Source organism: Pseudophryne corroboree, chromosome 7, assembly GCF_028390025.1.
Source record: "Pseudophryne corroboree isolate aPseCor3 chromosome 7, aPseCor3.hap2, whole genome shotgun sequence".
Lineage (NCBI taxonomy): Eukaryota > Metazoa > Chordata > Amphibia > Anura > Myobatrachidae > Pseudophryne > Pseudophryne corroboree.
The window spans coordinates 350,575,361-350,598,915 of NC_086450.1; the positions used below are offsets into that span (position 1 = coordinate 350,575,361).

At 45.4% G+C, this 23,555-nt stretch overlaps 1 protein-coding gene across 2 annotated transcripts in view; it reads left to right on the forward strand.

Moving 5' to 3' along the window:
* The window catches only part of DNAH3 (dynein axonemal heavy chain 3), a 952,415-nt gene that overhangs the window by 786,909 nt on the left and 141,951 nt on the right, over positions 1–23,555 (forward strand). For both annotated transcript variants that reach the window (XM_063934423.1, XM_063934424.1), the window contains 4 exons: positions 12,625–13,291; positions 14,294–14,459; positions 19,241–19,457; positions 22,759–22,941. In XM_063934423.1, the coding sequence (XP_063790493.1) occupies positions 12,625–13,291; positions 14,294–14,459; positions 19,241–19,457; positions 22,759–22,941 (1,233 nt within the window). The remainder of the gene's footprint in view (positions 1–12,624; positions 13,292–14,293; positions 14,460–19,240; positions 19,458–22,758; positions 22,942–23,555) is intronic.

The window sequence follows — 23,555 nt, forward strand, 5'->3', positions numbered from 1 at the left end:
AGCGGATAATACAGGAGGCTGTAGTGGATATCACAGGAGGCTGTAGTGGATATTACAGGAGGCTGTAGTAGATATCACAGGAGGATGTAGTGGATATCACAGGAGGCTGTAGTGGATATCACATGAGGCTGTAGTGGATATCGCAGGAGACTGTAGTGGATATTACAGGAGGCTGTAGCGGATATTACAGGAGGCTGTAGTGGATATTACAGGAGGCTGTAGTGGATATCACAGGAGGCTTTAGTAGATATCACAGGAGGATGTAGTGGATATCACATGAGGCTGTAGTGGATATCACATGAGGCTGTAGTGGATATCGCAGGAGACTGTAATGGAAATCACAGGAGGCTGTAGTGGATATCACAGGAGGCTGTAGCAGATATTACAAGAGGCTATAGTGGATAGTACAGGAGGCTGTAGTGGATATCACAGGAGGCTGTAGTGGATATCACAGGAGACTGTAGTGGAAATCGAAGGAGACTGTAGTGGATATCACAGGAGGCTGTAGCAGATATTACAAGAGGCTATAGTGGATAGTACAGGAGGCTGTAGTGGATATCACAGGAGGCTGTAGTGGATATCACAGGAGACTGTAGTGGAAATCAAAGGAGACTGTAGTGGATATCACAGGAGGCTGTAGCAGATATTACAAGAGGCTATAGTGGATAGTACAGGAGGCTGTAGTGGATATTACAGGAGGCTGTAGTGGATATCACAGGAGTCTGTAGTGGATATCACAGGAGGCTGTAGTGGATATTACAGGAGGCTATAGTGGATATCACAGGAGGATGTAGTGGATATCACAGAAGGCTGTAGTGGATATCACAGGAGACTGTAGTGGAAATCAAAGGAGACTGTAGTGGATATCACAGGAGGCTGTAGCAGATATTACAAGAGGCTATAGTGGATAGTACAGGAGGCTGTAGTGGATATTACAGGAGGCTGTAGTGGATATCACAGGAGTCTGTAGTGGATATCACAGGAGGCTGTAGTGGATATTACAGGAGGCTATAGTGGATATCACAGGAGGATGTAGTGGATATCACAGAAGGCTGTAGTGGATATCGCAGGAGACTGTAGTGGAAATCACAGGAGGCTGTAGTGGATATCACAGGAGGCTGTAGCAGATATTACAAGTGGCTATAGTGGATAGTACAGGAGGCTGTAGTGGATATTACAGGAGGCTGTAGTGGATATCACAGGAGGCTGTAGTGGATATTACAGGAGGCTGTAGTGGATATCGCAGGAGACTGTAGTAGATATCACAGGAGGCTGTAGTCGATATCGCAGGAGACTGTAGTGGAAATCACAGGAGGCTGTAGTGGATATCACAGAAGGCTGTAGTGGATATCGCAGGAGACTGTAGTGGATATCGCAGGAGACTGTAGTGGAAATCACAGGAAGCTGTAGTGGATATCACAGGAGGCTGTAGTGGATATCACATGAGGCTGTAGTGGATATCGCAGGAGACTGTAGTGGATATTACAGGAGGCTGTAGCGGATATTACAGGAGGCTGTAGTGGATATTACAGGAGGCTGTAGTGGATATCACAGGAGGCTGTAGTAGATATCACAGGAGGATGTAGTGGATATCACAGGAGGCTGTAGTGGATATCACATGAGGCTGTAGTGGATATCGCAGGAGACTGTAGTGGATATTACAGGAGGCTGTAGCGGATATTACAGGAGGCTGTAGTGGATATTACAGGAGGCTGTAGTGGATATCACAGGAGGCTTTAGTAGATATCACAGGAGGATGTAGTGGATATCACATGAGGCTGTAGTGGATATCACATGAGGCTGTAGTGGATATCGCAGGAGACTGTAATGGAAATCACAGGAGGCTGTAGTGGATATCACAGGAGGCTGTAGCAGATATTACAAGAGGCTATAGTGGATAGTACAGGAGGCTGTAGTGGATATCACAGGAGGCTGTAGTGGATATCACAGGAGACTGTAGTGGAAATCAAAGGAGACTGTAGTGGATATCACAGGAGGCTGTAGCAGATATTACAAGAGGCTATAGTGGATAGTACAGGAGGCTGTAGTGGATATTACAGGAGGCTGTAGTGGATATCACAGGAAGCTGTAGTGGATATCACAGGAGCATGTAGTGGATATCACAGGAGGCTGTAGTGGATATTACAGGAGGCTGTAGTGGATATCACAGGAGGATGTAGTGGATATCACAGAAGGCTGTAGTGGATATCGCAGGAGACTGTAGTGGAAATCACATGAGGCTGTAGTGGATATCACAGGAGGCTGTAGCAGATATTACAAGTGGCTATAGTGGATAGTACAGGAGGCTGTAGTGGATATTACAGGAGGCTGTAGTGGATATCACAGGAGGCTGTAGTGGATATCGCAGGAGACTGTAGTGGAAATCAAAGGAGACTGTAGTGGATATCACAGGAGACTGTAGTGGAAATCAAAGGAGACTGTAGTGGATATCACAGGAGGCTGTAGCAGATATTACAAGAGGCTATAGTGGATAGTACAGGAGGCTGTAGTGGATATTACAGGAGGCTGTAGTGGATATCACAGGAGTCTGTAGTGGATATCACAGGAGGCTGTAGTGGATATTACAGGAGGCTGTAGTGGATTTCACAGGAGGATGTAGTGGATATCGCAGGAGACTGTAGTGGAAATCACAGGAGGCTGTAGTGGATATCACAGGAGGCTGTAGCAGATATTACAAGTGGCTATAGTGGATAGTACAGGAGGCTGTAGTGGATATTACAGGAGGCTGTAGTGGATATCACAGGAGGCTGTAGTGGATATCGCAGGAGACTGTAGTGGAAATCAAAGGAGACTGTAGTGGATATCACAGGAGACTGTAGTGGAAATCAAAGGAGACTGTAGTGGATATCACAGGAGGCTGTAGCAGATATTACAAGAGGCTATAGTGGATAGTACAGGAGGCTGTAGTGGATCTTACAGGAGGCTGTAGTGGATATCACAGGAGTCTGTAGTGGATATCACAGGAGGCTGTAGTGGATATTACAGGAGGCTGTAGTGGATTTCACAGGAGGATGTAGTGGATATCACAGAAGGCTGTAGTGGATATCGCAGGAGACTGTAGTGGAAATCACAGGAGGCTGTAGTGGATATCACAGGAGGCTGTAGCAGATATTACAAGTGGCTATAGTGGATAGTACAGGAGGCTGTAGTGGATATTACAGGAGGCTGTAGTGGATATCACAGGAGGCTGTAGTGGATATCGCAGGAGACTGTAGTGGAAATGAAAGGAGACTGTAGTGGATATCACAGGAGGCTGTAGTGGATATCACAGGAGGCTGTAGTGGATATTACAGGAGGCTGTAGCGGATATTACAGGAGGCTGTAGCGGATATCACAGGAGGCTGTAGTGGAAATCACAGGAGGCTGTAGTGGATATCACAGGAGGCTGTAGTGGATATCACAGGAGACTGTAGTGGAAATCGAAGGAGACTGTAGTGGATATCACAGGAGGCTGTAGCAGATATTACAAGAGGCTATAGTGGATAGTACAGGAGGCTGTAGTGGATATCACAGGAGGCTGTAGTGGATATCACAGGAGACTGTAGTGGAAATCAAAGGAGACTGTAGTGGATATCACAGGAGGCTGTAGCAGATATTACAAGAGGCTATAGTGGATAGTACAGGAGGCTGTAGTGGATATTACAGGAGGCTGTAGTGGATATCACAGGAGTCTGTAGTGGATATCACAGGAGGCTGTAGTGGATATTACAGGAGGCTATAGTGGATATCACAGGAGGATGTAGTGGATATCACAGAAGGCTGTAGTGGATATCACAGGAGACTGTAGTGGAAATCAAAGGAGACTGTAGTGGATATCACAGGAGGCTGTAGCAGATATTACAAGAGGCTATAGTGGATAGTACAGGAGGCTGTAGTGGATATTACAGGAGGCTGTAGTGGATATCACAGGAGTCTGTAGTGGATATTACAGGAGGCTGTAGTGGATATTACAGGAGGCTATAGTGGATATCACAGGAGGATGTAGTGGATATCACAGAAGGCTGTAGTGGATATCGCAGGAGACTGTAGTGGAAATCACAGGAGGCTGTAGTGGATATCACAGGAGGCTGTAGCAGATATTACAAGTGGCTATAGTGGATAGTACAGGAGGCTGTAGTGGATATTACAGGAGGCTGTAGTGGATATCACAGGAGGCTGTAGTGGATATTACAGGAGGCTGTAGTGGATATCGCAGGAGACTGTAGTAGATATCACAGGAGGCTGTAGTCGATATCGCAGGAGACTGTAGTGGAAATCACAGGAGGCTGTAGTGGATATCACAGAAGGCTGTAGTGGATATCGCAGGAGACTGTAGTGGATATCGCAGGAGACTGTAGTGGAAATCACAGGAGGCTGTAGTGGATATCACAGGAGGCTGTAGTGGATATCACATGAGGCTGTAGTGGATATCGCAGGAGACTGTAGTGGATATTACAGGAGGCTGTAGCGGATATTACAGGAGGCTGTAGTGGATATTACAGGAGGCTGTAGTGGATATCACAGGAGGCTGTAGTAGATATCACAGGAGGATGTAGTGGATATCACAGGAGGCTGTAGTGGATATCACATGAGGCTGTAGTGGATATCGCAGGAGACTGTAGTGGATATTACAGGAGGCTGTAGCGGATATTACAGGAGGCTGTAGTGGATATTACAGGAGGCTGTAGTGGATATCACAGGAGGCTTTAGTAGATATCACAGGAGGATGTAGTGGATATCACATGAGGCTGTAGTGGATATCACATGAGGCTGTAGTGGATATCGCAGGAGACTGTAATGGAAATCACAGGAGGCTGTAGTGGATATCACAGGAGGCTGTAGCAGATATTACAAGAGGCTATAGTGGATAGTACAGGAGGCTGTAGTGGAAATCACAGGAGGCTGTAGTGGATATCACAGGAGGCTGTAGCAGATATTACAAGTGGCTATAGTGGATAGTACAGGAGGCTGTAGTGGATATTACAGGAGGCTGTAGTGGATATCACAGGAGGCTGTAGTGGATATTACAGGAGGCTGTAGTGGATATCGCAGGAGACTGTAGTAGATATCACAGGAGGCTGTAGTCGATATCGCAGGAGACTGTAGTGGAAATCACAGGAGGCTGTAGTGGATATCACAGAAGGCTGTAGTGGATATCGCAGGAGACTGTAGTGGATATCGCAGGAGACTGTAGTGGAAATCACAGGAGGCTGTAGTGGATATCACAGGAGGCTGTAGTGGATATCACATGAGGCTGTAGTGGATATCGCAGGAGACTGTAGTGGATATTACAGGAGGCTGTAGCGGATATTACAGGAGGCTGTAGTGGATATTACAGGAGGCTGTAGTGGATATCACAGGAGGCTGTAGTAGATATCACAGGAGGATGTAGTGGATATCACAGGAGGCTGTAGTGGATATCACATGAGGCTGTAGTGGATATCGCAGGAGACTGTAGTGGATATTACAGGAGGCTGTAGCGGATATTACAGGAGGCTGTAGTGGATATTACAGGAGGCTGTAGTGGATATCACAGGAGGCTTTAGTAGATATCACAGGAGGATGTAGTGGATATCACATGAGGCTGTAGTGGATATCACATGAGGCTGTAGTGGATATCGCAGGAGACTGTAATGGAAATCACAGGAGGCTGTAGTGGATATCACAGGAGGCTGTAGCAGATATTACAAGAGGCTATAGTGGATAGTACAGGAGGCTGTAGTGGATATCACAGGAGACTGTAGTGGAAATCAAAGGAGACTGTAGTGGATATCACAGGAGGCTGTAGCAGATATTACAAGAGGCTATAGTGGATAGTACAGGAGGCTGTAGTGGATATTACAGGAGGCTGTAGTGGATATCACAGGAAGCTGTAGTGGATATCACAGGAGCATGTAGTGGATATCACAGGAGGCTGTAGTGGATATTACAGGAGGCTGTAGTGGATATCACAGGAGGATGTAGTGGATATCACAGAAGGCTGTAGTGGATATCGCAGGAGACTGTAGTGGAAATCACATGAGGCTGTAGTGGATATCACAGGAGGCTGTAGCAGATATTACAAGAGGCTATAGTGGATAGTACAGGAGGCTGTAGTGGATATTACAGGAGGCTGTAGTGGATATCACAGGAGTCTGTAGTGGATATCACAGGAGGCTGTAGTGGATATTACAGGAGGCTGTAGTGGATTTCACAGGAGGATGTAGTGGATATCGCAGGAGACTGTAGTGGAAATCACAGGAGGCTGTAGTGGATATCACAGGAGGCTGTAGCAGATATTACAAGTGGCTATAGTGGATAGTACAGGAGGCTGTAGTGGATATTACAGGAGGCTGTAGTGGATATCACAGGAGGCTGTAGTGGATATCGCAGGAGACTGTAGTGGAAATCAAAGGAGACTGTAGTGGATATCACAGGAGACTGTAGTGGAAATCAAAGGAGACTGTAGTGGATATCACAGGAGGCTGTAGCAGATATTACAAGAGGCTATAGTGGATAGTACAGGAGGCTGTAGTGGATATTACAGGAGGCTGTAGTGGATATCACAGGAGTCTGTAGTGGATATCACAGGAGGCTGTAGTGGATATTACAGGAGGCTGTAGTGGATTTCACAGGAGGATGTAGTGGATATCACAGAAGGCTGTAGTGGATATCGCAGGAGACTGTAGTGGAAATCACAGGAGGCTGTAGTGGATATCACAGGAGGCTGTAGCAGATATTACAAGTGGCTATAGTGGATAGTACAGGAGGCTGTAGTGGATATTACAGGAGGCTGTAGTGGATATCACAGGAGGCTGTAGTGGATATCGCAGGAGACTGTAGTGGAAATCAAAGGAGACTGTAGTGGATATCACAGGAGACTGTAGTGGAAATCAAAGGAGACTGTAGTGGATATCACAGGAGGCTGTAGCAGATATTACAAGAGGCTATAGTGGATAGTACAGGAGGCTGTAGTGGATATTACAGGAGGCTGTAGTGGATATCACAGGAGTCTGTAGTGGATATCACAGGAGGCTGTAGTGGATATTACAGGAGGCTGTAGTGGATTTCACAGGAGGATGTAGTGGATATCGCAGGAGACTGTAGTGGAAATCACAGGAGGCTGTAGTGGATATCACAGGAGGCTGTAGCAGATATTACAAGTGGCTATAGTGGATAGTACAGGAGGCTGTAGTGGATATTACAGGAGGCTGTAGTGGATATCACAGGAGGCTGTAGTGGATATCGCAGGAGACTGTAGTGGAAATCAAAGGAGACTGTAGTGGATATCACAGGAGACTGTAGTGGAAATCAAAGGAGACTGTAGTGGATATCACAGGAGGCTGTAGCAGATATTACAAGAGGCTATAGTGGATAGTACAGGAGGCTGTAGTGGATATTACAGGAGGCTGTAGTGGATATCACAGGAGTCTGTAGTGGATATCACAGGAGGCTGTAGTGGATATTACAGGAGGCTGTAGTGGATTTCACAGGAGGATGTAGTGGATATCACAGAAGGCTGTAGTGGATATCGCAGGAGACTGTAGTGGAAATCACAGGAGGCTGTAGTGGATATCACAGGAGGCTGTAGCAGATATTACAAGTGGCTATAGTGGATAGTACAGGAGGCTGTAGTGGATATTACAGGAGGCTGTAGTGGATATCACAGGAGGCTGTAGTGGATATCGCAGGAGACTGTAGTGGAAATGAAAGGAGACTGTAGTGGATATCACAGGAGGCTGTAGTGGATATCACAGGAGGCTGTAGTGGATATTACAGGAGGCTGTAGCGGATATTACAGGAGGCTGTAGCGGATATCACAGGAGGCTGTAGTGGAAATCACAGGAGGCTGTAGTAGATATTACAGGAGGCTGTAGTGGATATCACAGGAGGCTGTAGCGGATATTACAGGAGACTGTAGTAGATATCACAGGAGACTGTAGTAGACATCACAGGAGACTGAAGTAGATATCACAGGAGACTGTAGTGGATATCACAGGAGGCTGTAGTGGATACCACAGGAGTATGTAATAGATATCACAGGAGACTGTAGTAGATATCACCAGTGCTTAAAGTGGTCGTAGAGAGGGGGTGGAACTCCCCCCCCCCCCCCTTCCCCGGCACCCATGCAATAAGCGTGGTCTAAAAAAGAAAGGGGCGTGGTCACACAATAGTAATAATGCCCACAGTAGTAGCACCCCCAATACACATAATGCCGACAGTAGTAGCACCCCGTAATATACAATGCCCACAGCAGTAGCGCCCATTTTACAACGCTTACAGTAGTAGTGCTCCTTATGCAATTTCCACTATACTGGTAGTGCCCACAGTGGTAGTGCCCCTTATATAGAGCCCATAGTAGTGGTGCCCCTTATGCAATGCCCCCAGTAGTATTGCCCCTTATGCCCCCAGGAGTGATGCCCCTTATGAAGTGCCCCCTTTACAATGCCCTCAGTAGTGCCCCCATTATTAATGCCCTTAATGGTAATGCCCCTGTGTAGTATTGCCCCCAGTAGTAATGTCGCCTGTAGTAATGCCCCCAGTTGTTTAGCCCATGTAGTTTAGCCCCATGTAGTTTGCCCCAAGTAGTAATGCCCCCAGTAGTAATGCGCCCATGTAGTTATGCCCCCAGTAGTAATGCGCCCCTGTAGTTCAGACCCATGTAGTTTGCCCCCAGTAGTTTGTGCCAAGTAGTAATGCCCCCAGTAGTTTAGCCCCCAGTAGTAATGCCCCTGTAGTTATACCCCCAGTAGTAATGCGCCCCAGTAGTTATGCCCCCAGTAGTAATGTGCCCCTGTAGTTATGCCCTCAGTAATAATGCGCCCCTGTAGGTTTGCCCCATGTAGTTTGCCCCCAGTAGTAATGCCCCCAGTAGCTTGCCCCAAGTAGTAATGCTCCCAGTGGTTTAGCCCCTGTAGTTATGCCCCCAGTAGTAATGCCCCTGTAGTTATACCCCCAGTGGTAATGCGCCCCTGTAGTTATGCCCCCACTAGTAATGTGCCCCTGTAGTTATGCCCTCAGTAGTAATGTGCCCCTGTAGGTTTGCCCCATGTAGTTTGCCCCCAGTAGTAATGCCCCCAGTATCTTGCCCCAAGTAGTAATGCCCCCAGTACTTTAGCCCCTGTAGTTATGCCCCCAGTAGTAATGCCCCTGTAGTTATACCCCCAGTAGTAATGCCCCTGTAGTTATACCCCCAGTAGTAATGCCCCTGTAGTTATACCCCCAGTAGTAATGCGCCCCTGTAGTTATGCCCCCACTAGTAATGTGCCCTTGTAGTTATGCCCTCAGTAGTAATGCGCCCCTGTAGATTTGCCCCATGTAGTTTGCCCCCAGTAGTTTGCCCCAAGTAGTAATGCCCCCAGTAGCTTGCCCCCTTGTAGTTAGCCCCTGTAGTTTAGCCCCCCTGTAGTTATGCCCCCAGTAGTAGTCACACGTTTAAAAAAACAAACAAAAAAAACATACTTACCAATCCCCGCTCCCGCTGTGATCCTCCTGGTGTCCGCTTCACTCCGCTCCCCAGCACTATGAGAGAGACGTCATGACGTCTCTCTTCATAGCGCGCACTGAGCCGGAAGCAAGAGCTCAGTAGTGAGCTCCTGCTGCCGGTTGTGCAGGGAAAGCCGGGCACAATCACAGCGGGCGCCCGGCATCTCCCTGTGTGGCACACATCGGGTTAGGTGAGCCGGAGGAGGCGGAACTGTGTTCCGTCTCCAAGTGGAACTGACGGAACGCAGTTCCGCCCTGTTCCGGCTCACTTTGACCCCTGGATATCACAGGAGGATGTAGTAGATATCACAGGAGACTGTAGTGGATATTGCAGGAGACTGTAGTAGATATCACAGGAGGATGTAATAGATATCACAGGAGACTGTAGCAGATATCACAGGAGACTGTAGTAGATATCACAGGAGGATGTAATAGATATCACAGGAGACTGTAGCAGATATCACAGGAGACTGTAGTAGATATCACAGGGGACTGTAGTGGATATCACAGGAGGCTGTAGCGGATATTACAGGAGGCTATAGTGGATATCACAGGAGACTGTAGTGGATATCACAGGAGACTGTAGTGGATATCACAGGAGGCTGTAGTCAGGGACGGATCTAGATTTTTCTTTAGGGGGGGGGGCGGTTTACTGTTTAATCTTGACTCCTCCTCTCTACAGTCCCAACTCCTCCCATCTGCAATCCTAACTCCTCCTCTATCAATTCTGACTGAACTTTTTGAGTGAGACTGAGATAGAGCTTTGTGATTGTTCTATGTACAACAGTACATGTGACTGTGCTATGGGGTAATTGTATTTATGTTATGCACACCAGTGCCTGCAGGAAAGTACTGGTGTCAGAACTGTTATGCACTCCAGTGTCTGCAGGAATGTACTGGTGTTTGAACTGTTATGCAAAACAAATGGACTCACAGACAAACTGGGGAATATGACATAACGTACACAGAAGGTGATAGGGTAACAAAATACACACAAAGTGAACAGAGAAGCCCAGAGGCTAAGGAACTGGGTATCTCCCTTGTATTAGAACTGCTCAGATGGAAATAGCAAGATGTTGTGTTTTAATACGTAGAGAACCCGAAATGCTGTTGCTAAGGGCAACAGCAAAACCCTAAAGGGTTACCAACGGGTGTGGCAGTAAACTCCTTGGTCAGAGATGGAATGATAGACACAAGGAGAGACTCCACAATCCTGATTCTCACTTGCAGTGCACAGGTTTTAGCTTACTGCCACTAAACTGACCCCTGACACCTAGCACAGTGAGACAGGATTAGACAGGCAAGTCTTAGAATACAGCCGCAAACTTGCTAAGTTCACAGAGTAGTAACAGAACCCCAGCAAGCTAAACGACTGACTCCAGTCTTACTGCTAGGTCTGGATTGGCAGAGTGTAATACCAAATCCCCAGGCCTATTTGCAGTAAGCAACAAACAAATACAAAGCTACACAGTACTGGCTAACTTTCATGAACTGACTAACCAACAAAGATTCAGCAGCATCTGCTTACCCTGAAAAGAGGCCTTATAAAGCAGGTGCTGTCCACGCCCCACTCAGACCTCACAGACTGTGAGCACAAAAACCAGCACCGGATCCCCTGCCGTGCACAGAGCCTATAACCACTGCACAGCAAAAGACCCAAACCGGAGTATCAGCTGCGCTCAGGTTACTCCACTAGCACTTGTCTCCCGGTTGCCATGACGACGTGGCAGCACAGGGCAGGAGACCCTAACAATTTATTAGCCCTAGTACCCACACACCAGCAAGTGAGGGGCAAATGCTCTGTAACCCTTGCTCTCCTGGCTCCTCTGTGCTGCTGTGGTATAAGCTGCGCACATCGTTCTGCCTCAGGCTCTCCCCGGAGAGTTCTCTTCTGCCTGTAGTAGATATCACAGGAGGCTGTAGCGGCTATCACAGGAGGCTGTAGCGGATATTACAGGAGGCTGTAGCGGATATTACAGGAGACTGTAGTGGATATCACAGGAGGCTGTAGTGGATATCACAGGAGGCTGTAGTAGATATCACAGGAGGCTGTAGCGGCTATCACAGGAGGCTGTAGCGGATATTACAGGAGGCTGTAGCGGATATCACAGGAGACTGTAGTGGATATTACAGGAGACTGTAGTGGATATTACAGGAGGCTGTAGTAGATATCACAGGAGACTAGCTGATATCACAGGAGACTGTAGTGGATATCACAGGAGGCTGTAGCGGATATTACAGGAGGCTGTAGTGGATATCACATGAGGCTGTAGTGGATATCACATGAGGCTGTAGTGGATATCACATGAGGCTGTAGTGGATATCACATGAGGCTGTAGTGGATATCACATGAGGCTGTAGTGGATATCACAGGAGGCTGTAGTGGATATCACAGGAGGCTGTAGCGGATATTACAGGAGGCTGTAGTAGATATCACAGGGGATTGTAGTGGATATCACAGGAGACTGTAGTGGATATCACAGGAGGCTGTAGCGGATATTACAGGAGGCTGTAGTGGATATCACATGAGGCTGTAGTAGATATCACAGGAGGCTGTAGTGGATATTACAGGAGGCTGTAGTGGATATTACAGGAGGCTGTAGTGGATATCACATGAGGCTGTAGTAGATATCACAGGAGGCTGTAGTGGATATTACAGGAGGCTGTAGTCGATATCACATGAGGCTATCTGTCATCTCCCAGTATCATTACATAAAAAAACTAGTTCCAGAATGCTTTCACAGGCATATTTCCAAAGACCAGGGATTCTGTTTGCACCTTTGAATTAATTTGTTCTCATAGCAGAAATAAACAGACATTCTAGTGTCTATCTTGTTGGATAGTAACAATAGATCTTAATGGTGTAACTTCCCTGGCTCATTAAAGTGTAGTGCTGGCTCTTATATTACACTGACTTTTGCATGAAATGTACGTTATTTGATTCAGTCCTCCTAACCCAATAAAGATAAGAAGCGTGAGATACGGAGATGAGTAGCCATTTGTTACAGAGCTCTGGTACATCTTTAAAAACTTATTTTGACACAATTTAGATGAATATTTTGATTCACTATAAAAGAGCCACGGACAGTTAATTTATAATCATTAGCATTGTATACATTTGGTAGTATTCTATGTAATCTTTTATTTTTTATTCGTTAGGTCCTAAGCCACCTGGCTCCTACTGGAAAAGTGGTTGATGATAATATACGAAGCCTCTTCTTTGGAGACTATTTTAAGCATGACAGTGACGTTAAAGTATATGATGAAATCACAGATCTGAAACAGTTAACGACAGTCATGGAATACTACCTGGATGAATTTAATAATGTCAGCAAAGCTCCAATGTCTCTGGTAATGTTTAAATTTGCTATAGAACATATCTCAAGAATCTGTCGGGTTTTGAAACAGGACAACGGTCACCTTTTGTTGGTGGGTATAGGCGGAAGCGGCAGACAGAGCACTACCAAGCTGGCTACCTTCATGAATGCATTTGAGCTCTTTCAAATTGAGATAACCAAGAACTACACCATAAACGAATGGCGAGACGATGTGAAAAAAGTCATGTTGCAAGCTGGGGTCACCGGCAAAAACACCGTCTTCCTGTTCTGCGATAACCAAATCAAGGATGAGGTATTTGTGGAGGATATTAATATGCTGTTGAACACAGGAGATATCCCAAATATCTTCCCAGCAGATGAAAGAGCAGAAATAGTTGACAAAATGCAATCCATAGCCAGGACAGAAGGAAAAAAGATTGAAGCCAATCCTATGGCTATGTACAACTTCTTCATCGAGAGAGTCAAGGCCAATCTACACATAGTGCTTGGTAAGACGACTTGAGCTTGAACAATATAATACATAACACTATCATACTAAGAATCTCCCAGCCTAAAACAATACACTTGTCTTGTACAGCTAAACAAAGGGTAACTACACTGAAAGCATTTTGCACTTAAGACCCCTTATGTCTGGCTTACTTCCATCCACAGACACAGGCATAGAATTTGTGGCTACAGAATCCGTGGTGTAAATATAAGATTTATGATGATTATCTACACTACGTGTTCCTCCCCCAAACAGTTACCCGCACCAGTGCTAACAGCAGTGATGGTCAAAAGGCAGCCCTGGGGCCACGTGTGGCCCTCTGAGCCTTGACTTGCAGCCCTCAGCTCCTTCCTACTTTGTTGTCATATTTGTTTGTTGTATCTTGAAGTACTTGCGTAAAGTGCATGGGTTCTGGAACTTATCCCGGGTGGCATGTGTTATCACCCAAAACCAGGAATTTTTAGGCAAAAATAAAATAAAAAAAAGAGCTATAATTGGATAGCCCAATACGCACCATGAGGCTAAAATCAGGTAAAAAATGAACGTGGCTAATAGGATACCCTCCTTACTAGTAAATAAAGACTCAGGAACAAAGTATTATAATTTTTTATTGGAAATAAATATGGACCCTAACCCTCTTTTTCAGCTTTATTGTACTCCTACATTCATAGTAATTATCTTTCTTGTGTCCTGTAGTAATCCAAAATAAATCCAATAAATCACAAAATGTAAAACCCTGTGAAACACTGAGAACCTCTGCCTAGTGGAGTCATGAGGCGAATGAATGAAAAAGGGACTGTCTGTGTCCCGTTAGACGCATATGAACTTCATTGTCGTTATAAATGTTAACATATCAAGAGTACTCAAAATACACATTACCTCTTAATTTCCCTGTGTACATTTGTGTCCTACGTCAGATTGGGCTCTATGTATTAAAGAATATGTATGTACAGTATGTATGTAACAATTAAATTTTTGTCTCATTTATGTCTAATCTTACTAGCAATGAGTCCTATTGGTGACGCCTTTCGCAATCGGCTGCGCATGTTTCCATCATTGATCAACTGCTGTACCATCGATTGGTTCCAAACATGGCCGACTGATGCTTTACAAATGGTGGCCCACAAATTCTTGGAGGATGTGGACCTTGATGATGACCTTAGGAAAGAGTATGTTTCATCTTAAGCAGATAGTTACATTGCCTTTTATGACTGTTTTAAAAGATTTTATTGTATAAATGAATTTTGCACTTTAATACTTACAATTGAGACAGCTCTGTCTGCAGACCCTTCTTGCAGACCCCCCTACAGCCTGCCATTCTATGAAACAGTTAAGGGGGCTGCAACCTACTTAGCAGATGCACCAAAGTACAAACATCCCTGTTAGGGTCCTTAGTAACACCGTTGTGTTAAGGTGCCCACACACTGGAACGACTGATCGGACGCTGATCGGACGATGTATCGTTAGATACATCTGATGTGCAAAAACACAAACGATTTGGTCAAAATCAATTGCTATGACACCATATCTTCCCTGCAGGAGGGACGATTAGAGGATGAGTCTACTGAGCAGTGGGAACGCTCATCAAATCGTTTTCGCTCAGGAACACTGAACTATGGGGGTCATTCTGAGTTGATCGCTAGCTGCCGTTGTTCGCAGCGCAGCGATCAGGCAAAAAATTGGCATTTATGCTCATGCCTATGCACCGCAATGCGCACGCACGACGTATGGGTGCAAAGTCCTTTGTGGTTTTGCACAGATTCTAGCGAAGCTTTCAGTCGCACGATACAAAGCAGGAAGATTGACATGAAGTGGGTGTTTCTGGGTGGCAACCGACCGTTTTTAGGGAGTGCTTAGAAAAACGCAGGCGAGGCTGGGCTAACGCTGGGCGGGTGTGTGACGTCAAAAGCCGTCCCACCGTCATTAGAATCAACGCACACGAAGAGTAACTACAGGGCTGGTCTTGTTTTGCACAAAAAGATTTTGCAGGCGCTCTGCTGCACAAGCATTCGCACTTCTGCAAAGCGAAAATACACTCCCCCAATGGGCGGCGGCAATGCATTTGCACGGCTGCTAAAAACTGCTAGTGAGCGATCAACTCGGAATGACCCCCAATATGCACTTTTCCGAACAATTTATCATTAAGATGCCTCTAAATTGTTCCATTTTCCCTAAATTTGTTGTAGTGTGTGGGTACCCTTAGACTCTTAGACTCTGCTGCACTCATCTAGTTAGCGTAAATCTTAGCTGGTTCTGTTCAGTAGATGCAAATTCATCTTTCTGGGCATTTATGTGGGAGGCAAATAAAGCTTTGTTGATACAATTGAGCTTAGCAGCTTCAAGAAGTCGAACCCAGCATGAAGTGTAACCTCTTCCAGAAAGTTTACAGACTCTAATTATATCAAAATACACTGTGCATACATTTAAATGGCTTAATCAGACCTTACAAGAAGCAGGACAAAACTGAATTTATATTTTAAAGTAATAAAACACATTTAAATTAAATTGTACACTACACAACAGAATTAGTAGGCAGTCGGGTGTCTAACTTGTGAATGGTAGCAATAGATCTTAATGGTGTAACCTTCTTGGCTCATTAATTTGTAGTGCTGGCTCTTACGTAGATTTCACTGACTGACACCTGAAATGTACATTATTTTGTTCAATCAAAGCTGATAAAATCTTAACAAATAGGCTCATTACTAAACACTCCAATCAAAATCCCCAAGCTGGTAAAACCGCTTTTAGACATCTCACCTACTGTATGATCCCCAAGCCTTCATGATGAATTACAAAATGACTACACTAACATATAAGTTACCCTAACATCCGGAACATCACATGACTAACTTCACATCCAACGTTAACTCGCCAGCCAGCCCAACAACTTACTGCTAAGGGGATGCAACAGGTCATTAATAACCACAAAATAGGTATATATCTCCCAGCCAGGATGGGGATCTCAGTTTTGATAACATCACCCCCCACTTTCACCCTTACATGCTAGAAACCTGAATAGTCATTATTCTCAGATGTAAGACTGTGATAGCGTCAGACCTATTTCCCTGCTAAACAACAAAACCAAAATCTACTCTAAAATCATAGCCCATAGGACTAAGCTCTTCCAGGTTAGTCCAGCTTGACCAAGTGGATTATAAGTAACAGGCCATCAGGCAAGAGACAAGAAGAGCTGTAGATATGTTCTAAATGATTAACTCTAAGGAAGCTCTGTTATTAAGTCCATATTGAAAATGGCACCCACTAAGACTGCGACTATACTGTGTATTTTGCCCTCTTGACACATCCCCTAGTGGTCTTGATTTAGTGGTATTGAGGTTGAGGACTGGAAATACAGGATTTCATTATTCACTGGTAATCACACAACCATGAATTACTATTCCTAGTGTATAAGACTTAAAGTCGAATATAATAAAATCAGCTTTACTAAATCAGAGACAATGATGCTACATTTTCCTGAGGCAGACCAGCTAAATCTCACCACGACATTCATCTCAGATGGGGACCTAATAAAATTTCATATTTAGGGATCCTGAGTACTTCTACATACAACACCTCTCATCAATCCCCTCCCATACCTAAATCTATTTGCAGTGGCATATTTATAATGGCTTCAGGGCCCTCTGGGTGCATGTGCCCATGTGCATCCAGGATAGACTCACCAGTGTACATGCTGTACCCTCCTACCCAGGGCCGTCTTAACAGCAGAGTGGCCCTGGGCAAAACAATGCACTGGTGCCCCTAAACACCCAATCATGGGTACCAATGAAAAAAATCATAACATGCCCCTCTTGCGCTACTGCTCCATCTTTCCACATGCTTTCATACAGTGACTGGCTGTCAGCACTCCGATTGGTGTAAAGCTCCAGGCAGGAGCAGGCAGGGAGGCAGGTAGAGAATGCTGCCTGGCTGCTCTGATTGTGGGACCACTACCCACCCCTGCTCAGAGGCCCCTAGAATTGTGGGACTTTGGGCATCTGCCCAGTGTGCCTATACTTTAAGATGGCCCTGTCCCTATGTCCCTACATTCTTGCTCCGGATGGCACCATCTTTCTGGTGATGTATTCTAATTTATGTAACTGTGCTAGAGTCTTTGAATACTCCTACTTGTGCTATCTTTCCAGGTAAGAAGATGGTTGTGTTGCGAGAGCAAGCAAAGAGGGGTGAGGGGGGGGGGGGGTAGCAGTGGCAAATGCAGGATTTCTAAGGGGGGTTTCCAGATTAGAGCTATATATATATGTACAATACCGACGCTGGGACCCCGGCTGTTACACATAACCACATCCCATATATATATATATATATATATATATACATACATACATGTGAAAAGTTCAAAGACTAGACAGGGCACTCACCATCCAATAAATATTTTCTAACTTTTATACGGTGTCAGCAGATATATGTCGACATTTCGACCCTATAGGGTCATTCTCAAGACAGCCACATGAGACATCCTCACAGCATGCAAGTTGTAAGCAAGTCTGGACTTAGTGGGTGCAAGTAGGTGGCAAGTGTGTGTATGTACATAGGATAAGTGTGCCATCTGTTGTGCCTCTAATTTCAATCTTATCTCTTGCACCAAGGATAGGCTTGGTGCAAGTCTGCACTGACAGTGATGATGCTACTTCCACAAGTGTATGGATGGGATGCTGTTGAAGGCTTGTACACACTAGGCGACGTGCTCTATGAGCGATGCCGCCTAGTGTTTCCCTCTCCCGGTCCGGGCGGTCGGCGGCAGTGCATACACACTGAGTGATATGACGACCATACTGCTCAGTGATGTCACACCGCGGCCAGGCCGCGCAGGCAGCTCTTGGACGATAGTCCACATTGAGCTGCGTGCACGGCCGACAGCTAGAGTCGATAACGACGCACATCTCATCGTTGCCGGCGTACACACTTGTCAAGAGTATAAACAACGTTGCTCAGAAAGGGTAAAAATGAGCGACGTCGTTCATTTTCTCGGCAAGTGTGTATGCACCTTAACTCTGAGCACAGACAGATATTCTATTTTTTTTCCCCAGCATGGAAAGCAGCTGCAAATGCGGCCACTGTGCGTGCGGCTCTCAGTCAGGAACAATGAGGCAAAATGAAGGTTTTCAATTACTAAATATAAATTTGTTGGCAGAGTCATTCTTTCTTTTCCTCGTCGTCTATAAATTCTACGTCTACTCGCCAGCCGTTTCATAAAAATGAAAGTTTAGCAGAAGATCATAGGTCACAGTGTTCTGTCTGTCAAATTGACCATCACTATTTATCAAAACAACTAAAGAGAAATGGTTTTTGACATGATTTTCTAGCAAGTATATTAAAATAAAGTTGATGAAAGATCTATTCAGTTTAGATTAGCAACAATTAATCACCATAATTCAGGAAATGTCTTTCCATCATATGTTAAACATTTCAAAACTAGATATTTTGTTTCCCTGGGAGATTTCGTTAGTGAACAATAAGGTAATATTTAAACCTCCTAAAATAATGTTATTACTCTGGTGTTTCTCGGTAGAATGTATCTAATCTTAGACCAGTGAGATACATCAGCCTTAGGATAGGCATACACGCTACAATTACCTGGCCAATCTGGTGGATTTGTAACATGAGCATGAATCCTGTATATGGGTTTGTTCTCTTGAAATATTTACTAGAAATTAAGCCTATAGGGAGAATTACGTTCTATGGTGTTGAAGTCCATGAAGTGTCAGAATTCTGATGGCCGACATCACAAAGAATTGAATTCCCACCAGTACAGCTACTACATGATTTGTTTGTTTTACTTAGAAATTCTTCACTCTCCAATGCTTTTTTGGAAAGCCACAGACGGCTTGGAGATGCTGGGAACTTCAAAACACAGCTCAATGTTAAAATGTCTGCTTTCTAGCAGCTCATGACTGGCTTTAATATGTGAATTTCTGTGCTCAAAATGTCATAGGGTGGTCTCCATGTGCAAGTATTTCCAGGAAAGTGTGAAGGAGCTGTCGGACAGCTACTACAGCACTCTGCGTAGACACAATTATGTCACCCCTACCTCATACCTGGAGCTGATCCTTACTTTCAAGACCTTACTGAACAGCAAAAGACACGAGGTTGACACCATGAGGAACCGCTATCTCGTTGGCTTAGAGAAACTAAACTTTGCAGCGTCACAAGTAAGTAGCCATTACATTAGGTTTATTGTGCTTCAGAGATAATTCCACCTTTAGGAGAATTTATATATTTGGCATTTTTATACATTAAGGGGCAGACTCAGTCATGCGTGGAAACCGCTGGAGATATACCCGTTTCCTCAGAGACGGCTGATTCTGCTTACAGTCTATGGAGGTGCAAGTAGAATCAGCCTACTGCTTCTCGCCTCTCTGTGGGCAGTTCAAGTGTTTTGCGCACCAGCGGCCACTAGATGGCGACCAACGAAGCAATTCAAGTGTTTCTCTGTTCAGGAGCGCACAGCCGCCGGCACTGACATTACTGATATGTTGTCCTGTCATTTTGACGGACTGGTAACTAGTGGGCTAATAAATGTGCAGCGCAGCCTGCCGACCACTGAGTGTCACTGTTTGCTAATTAACTAGACTGCTAAGCTTCCTATTATAGCTATTATTAACGGAAATGTAACCTAAAAAATATTGTATTCTTAATTGTATCTTGCATGGGTGTTACCTATGAGTGGACTCGGGATAGGATTGGTGTCTTGTACCTGCTATCTCCATTCTGGAACTTACCATACCACCAGTGTTTTCTCAGCTGTCCTCCAGTGATGCTGCAGAAATCCATTGTTATTAGGACACATTCATACTATTGGGGAGATTAAGCAAATCTTGGAGATAGATAAAGTGGATAATGATAAAGTATCAGCCAATCAGATTCTCTAACTGTCATTATACATGCTGTGCTAGAAAAAGGACAAAATCTGATTTGTTGTAACTTTATCTCTCCACATTATCTCTCTCCAAGATTTGATAAATCTCCCCCTATTTAATTCTCAGAGGATTATGGGGGTCATTCCGACCCGATCACTTGCTGCAGTTTGTTGCAGTGCAGCGATTGGGTCGGAACTGCGCATGTGCCGGCACCACAGTGCGCCGGCGCATGGCAGCTTTCGTTACCTAGTGATCGCCTCTGAGACAGAGGCGGTCGCTGGGCGGGAGGGGGCTGAACGGCGGCGTTAAGCTGCCGTTTAGGGGGAGCGGTCCGGCCAACGCAGGCGTGCCGCGGCGGCTGCGTGACGTCTCACGCAGCCGCTGCGGCCAGCGGGAGTGACGAACAGCTCCCGGCCAGCCTCACGAGCTGCGTTGGCCGGGAGTTACTCCTCAAATACAAAGACATCGCCACTGTGCGATGCGTTTGTATTTGTGCGGGGGAGGGGGGGCGGCACTGACATGTGGGGCGGTCTAGCCCTGTGCTGGGCGTCCCCCCGCATGTCAGGGAACATGATCGTAGCTGTGTTAAATTTAGCACAGCTACGATCAACTCGGAATGACCCCCTATGTCAGTAGCATAACATTAAGCTTTTGCCCTTCTGCCCCACACAGGAGGTTTCTGTCCTCCCAGATTATGCCTTAGGACACCGGTGTTACAGTTTGACAGGTGTACCACCTCAGTCATAACTGACTGATTTATCGAAACTGAATGAGATATTCGCCAGTTTCACTATTCCTGCCGTGGGTACTTACATACATGCATGGCTTAATCTTTGAGACAAGTATATGCTACTGGCAGAATCAACCAGGTAGCCTGGTTGAAAATATAGTTTTAGGAGAAGAGATGGGAAATAAATAAATCTCTACTAAACTGTGAGTTCTGCAAGCAGACACGGGCCCTCATTCCGAGTTGATCGCACGGTAGCTGCTTTTAGCAGCTTTGCACACACTAAGCCGCCGCCTACTGGGAGTGAATCTTAGCTTAGCAGAATTGCGAACGAAAGATTCGCAAAACAGCGAATAGAATAGCGATCAGAAATTTCTTTGCAGTTTCTGAGTAGCTCGATACTTACTCTGCCACTGCGATCAGTTCAGTCAGTTTCGTTCCTGGTTTGACGTCACAAACACAGTGCACATGGGGGGTCATTCCGAGTTGATCGCACGTATCAACTTTTTGCTGCTCGTGCAATCAACTAGACACCGCCTATGGGGGAGTGTATTTTAGCATAGCAGGGCTGCGATCGCTTGTGCAGCCCTGCTATGCTAAAAAAAGTTTTCTGCAGAGCAAGACTAGCCCCGCAGTTACTTACCCTGTGCAACGGATCCAGCTATGAAGGTCTCGGAATTGACGTCAGACAACCACCCTCCAAATGCCTGGACACGCCTGCGTTCGGATCTCCACGCCTGGAAAACGGTGAGTATCCGCCCTGGAACGCCTCCCCGCTGTCAGTCTTCTTGCGATCGCACTAGCGATCACTTTCTTCTGTATTCTGGTCGTTGCCCGGCAATGGCTGTCGCTGGGCAACGACGCGTGTGCGCATTGCGTGCGCTGCGCATTTCCGACCCGTTTGCACCGCAGCGATGAACCGCTGCATGCGAACAGGTCGGAATGACCCCCATGGGGCCTAATTCAGAGTTGATCGCAGCAGAAAATTTGTTAGCAGTTGAGCAAAACCATGTGCACTGCAGGGGGGCAGATATAACATGTGCAGAGAGAGTTACATTTGGGTGAGGTGTGTTCAAACTGAAATCTAAATTGCAGTGTAAAAATAAAGCAGCCAGTATTTACCCTGCACAGAAACAAAATAACCCACCCAAATCTAACTCTCTCTGCACATGTTATATCTGCCCCCCCCCCTTGCAGTGCACATGGTTTTGCCCAACTGCTAACAAATTTGCTGCTGCAATCAACTCTGAAGTACTCTAATGGTTTTGCCCAACTGCTAACAAATTTGCTGCTGATATCAGCTCTGAATTACCCTCTATATGTTAACACCCAATAATAGTAACTTACCTGGCGAGAAAAAAGGGCTCTAATTGAATAACCCCGGGCGTTAAAGCCAGAGGTTACCACCTTTTTTCACACCGGGTAAATTGCCAGGTCTAATTGATTTTCCCCCATAGTGTTAGTTTCGTTTTAGAATACTCTACTAGTGCTTGTCTAATGGGTGGTTTTGGCTGTTAGGTGGAGAATGGCTGCACAATCTATTTTACCTGACTTTGTATATAATACTTACCTAATGTTTCCGTCTCAGCACTGTATACTGTATACCCAGATTACCTCGACGTGTGTGCTACTTCCCTATTTTTTTGTTCTGCACACATATATTTTCTCGTCTTAAAAGACAACTATAAAGAGAAAACATTTTTAATGTATAAGCGATGAAGTATGAGTGAGAGGCGGCTTATGCTGCTTTTCTATAAATTGTATTCTTCTCTTCCCCATAATAAGATTTAATGATTCCCATTGTAGTTGTGTCTATTGAGCCTTAAACGTGCTAATTATTGCTGCGCTTCATGTAATTTGTATTAGGTCTCAGTTATGCAGAAAGAGCTCACTGCGCTTCAACCAGAATTGATTAAAACTTCAGCTGAAACTGAGAAGATGATGATTAAAATAGAGAAGGAGACGGTGGACGTTGACGCTAAAAGGGAACTGGTGGCTGCAGACGAGAGGGTGGCTAATGAAGCAGCCGCTGCTTCTAAAGCAATTAAGGTAATCCCAGAGTCCTGTATGGCCACAGATCTGCCATTACTTATCAGTAATCCCTATCTATGTATGGAGCTTTACCAGTTATACCACGTTCTGCAACAGCTTTGGTCACATTGAACATGTGGCAGATCTCAGCTGATATCCCTATTTGTTCCACTTTTGTAACTTCAATAAAATGTACTATGGAACCTGATTCAGAGTTAGGAATAAACATCCTGTTTCAGAGATGGATGCAGTGCACACGGCTGCTGCGTCTTTGGGGGGAAAAAACACCTCCTGCTGACATCACAGATCCGAGTGCCTGTGTCCTTATATGCAGCACTAAATAATCTGAGGTTAAGATTGGCCCTGCGTATGAAATGTACGCAAACAATTGGGTCTGTGTATATCTCTGAATTACAGAGGTGTCCTCATTCATTGTTGCATACAACTTGCGAGATTCACAGATGCGTGTGTACGCTCGCGCCTGCGGTGGGTGCGTGCTTATGTTCACACCCACAGTCCATTCACAATGAATGATACAGCCGAGCAGAGCACTGCATATTGGTGCTGCAGTGCTTGTGCAAGCATTGCGGCAACAACGAATGAGGACTCACCTGTAGTCCCAACGGAGGCGG